The sequence below is a fragment of the Pleurodeles waltl genome, chromosome 7, assembly GCF_031143425.1.
Source record: "Pleurodeles waltl isolate 20211129_DDA chromosome 7, aPleWal1.hap1.20221129, whole genome shotgun sequence".
In the NCBI taxonomy this organism is placed as follows: domain Eukaryota; kingdom Metazoa; phylum Chordata; class Amphibia; order Caudata; family Salamandridae; genus Pleurodeles; species Pleurodeles waltl.
In genome coordinates this window covers 1,264,420,062-1,264,422,871 of record NC_090446.1, presented here as the reverse complement: position 1 = coordinate 1,264,422,871, position 2,810 = coordinate 1,264,420,062, and the positions used below count along the sequence as shown (strand labels likewise).

At 36.9% G+C, this 2,810-nt stretch overlaps 1 protein-coding gene across 1 annotated transcript; it reads right to left on the bottom strand.

The window, feature by feature from the left end:
* Positions 1 to 1,265: 1,265 nt before the first annotated feature.
* Positions 1,266 to 2,222, bottom strand: LOC138247380 (olfactory receptor 1f45-like). The gene has a single exon (XM_069202034.1). The coding sequence runs from the start codon at positions 2,220 to 2,222 to the stop codon at positions 1,275 to 1,277; it is 948 nt and encodes a 315-aa protein (XP_069058135.1). The 3' UTR covers positions 1,266 to 1,274.
* Positions 2,223 to 2,810: the final 588 nt, after the last annotated feature.

Here is a 2,810-nt window from a genome sequence, read left to right as displayed (position 1 = left end):
CACCACAAAACTTTCCGTACACAACAAGAATCACTGGCACACTTTTTTCGGAAAATTTTGCAAAGATTCGTCAAACGGCACCAAAGATATAGGCACATCAAAAAATGCTTTTTCTATGGAAACATTGTCCTAACTAAAACTACCTAGTGGCGACTGCCACTAAGTAAAATATATATATATATATATATATATATATATATATATAAATATATATTTATATATATATATATATATATATATATATATATATATATATACATATTTTACTTAGTGGCAGTCGCCACTAGGTAGTTTTATATATATATATATATATATATATACACACACACATACATACATACATACATACATATATATATATGTATATATATATATATATATATATATACCACCATGCCTGTTGTGACTTAAAAAGCTAAATTTATATATATATTTTTAAATATGTACATTTATATTAGAGTAGTAATTCAAATTAAATGTAAGTAATTAATATATTTAAATTACATTAATTTTAAGTAATTGCAATTAAAGTAGTTATTATTTGTTGAATAAATGATTACCAGGATTATTTAATATATACAAATAAGAATGTTTACTTTCTAGGTCTCGACAGGCGCTGTAAGGTTTTTTTTAATGTTTTGGGAATGGTGGTGCATAGGGGTAATAAAGGTTTTTTTTTTTTAGGTTCCAGGGGCCTGGTGTGGCGTACAAAAACTACAAATAAAGGAAAACAAAAGAAAAAAATAAATACATTGATGATACATTTCGGTCCAGTTTTACAAAGAGACAGGTGTGACAGCCCTGTCAATAGCATAAAAGTGATTTCTCTTATTCTAATATTTGCCTCTTCATTGTATTATTTCCAGACATTAAGATATGGTTATGATGTAGGCCCCTCTGATACTCAGCGATTGCGTAATCCTTGCCTTTTTGGGTTAAATACAAAACTACTAATGGTTCCAACCGAAACGCCTTGCCTCACAGCTTCTTTCCTTTGTCATAGAATATGAGATTCAACTGTTTCACGCCCACACATTGATTCCAGCTGCTGAACTGAACTCTATCAGAAGTTCACCGGTCTGTGCAGTGAACAACATCGGACCTTCAGAACTTCCTTTCCATATCAACCACCCACCCTCTCCAAACTCCAGCAGGCAGAGGTCGCCACATGGTGATATATATGCTCTACAATATTTCTGAACAAAAATAAAGCAAAATAAAGAAACACATAAGATGAGGACTGTAGAAGCGAGACACATGGACATTGTCACATTTTATTTCCTCCAGAAAAATACTCTTTTTCTCAGAACTCTTGACAAGGCGCCCTTGACTTCCTTGTTTCGAATACTGTAAACAAACGGGTTCAACATGGAGTTCCCCACGCTGTACAACACGCTGATAATGAGGTCTTTCTCCAAGGAATAAGCCGAGGCTGGGCGGATGTAGGTGTATAGCACTGGGCCATAATTCAGAGTCACTGCTGTCAGGTGGGCAGAGCAAGTGGAAAATGCTTTGAATCTCCCTTCTGTTGAAGGCATCCTGCAAATAGTGACAATAATGAGGATGTAAGATATGGTAATGCAGAGGCATGGGCTCATCAGGACTATGGTAGCCTCAGTCAGAAGAAGGAGCTCATTTGGGGATGTGTCTGAGCAGGACAGTTTAAAGAGTGGTGGCAGGTCACAGAAGTAGTAATGTATCTTATTGGATGCGCAGTATGATAATCGTGCTGCCATAATGCTGTGTGCTGCTGAATGCAGAGAGACGATAACCCAAGATCCAGCAACCAGCCTCAGTTGGATTCCCTTACTCATTATCATTGCATAGTGCAGTGGCTTGCTGATAGCCAAGTATCGATCCACAGCCATGATGGCCAACAAGAAACCTGTCATATTACCAAAGGAAGTGAAGAAGTGCAGCTGCAGAAAACACCCATGGAAAGAAATACTTTTCTTTTCTAAGAAGATGTTGAGCAGAAGTTTTGGGACTGTGCAAGTAGTCAGGCAAATGTCTACGAACGATAAGATACTTAGAAAGAAGTACATGGGCGTGTGAAGGTGAGCATCCAATCTGATGACGAAAATGATGGTAGTGTTTCCCACCAGGGTCACCAAGTACATCAATAGGAAAGACAGAAACAGGATAATTGAGTGCTCTGGAGGCTCTGAAAACCCTAGAAGGATGAATTCAGACACACTGCTGTGATTCCCTTTCACCTTCATCGTCACAGATTAAACCTTCAATGAAAACAATGATTTATTTATTGATCAAAGAGTCACACAAACACCTTCATAGTTTAAACATCGGTTTTTTATTGTTTACTTAATGAATATTTCTGTAGATGATCCCCAACACCAATATCACTAGTTTAGATATTTAAAATGCGTTTACATGCATTGGTTAGAGTGGTACGTATAATTCCTAATAAATTGGAGGGACAAGGACTAAATGATCATATTTCGACACACTAAGCCCAGAGCAGCAAGTTTGTCAAGCCCTAGATTCAAGGAGGGCAAGTCAGTGGAAGGTGAACGATGTGTGGACCAAAAGAAGGATATGGCAGGAATAAGAATAAAATATACCATCATAAGAGTTGAAGCTAAGAACTAATAAAGAGAAAGATGTTTAAATGGAGTGAAAATGAATGGGAGGATGAAGAGGGTGAATGTGAGACTATTGATGAAGCAAACAAGAGAAAGAAGTCAGTGGGGTCAAGAAATCAAGTTGCGTTGGCCCAACTCTCTCTTCCTTTTAAAATGCCCTTTAAGAAAGTGTTGTGAGTAATCAACTGGGGCATGGGCCAATACTCC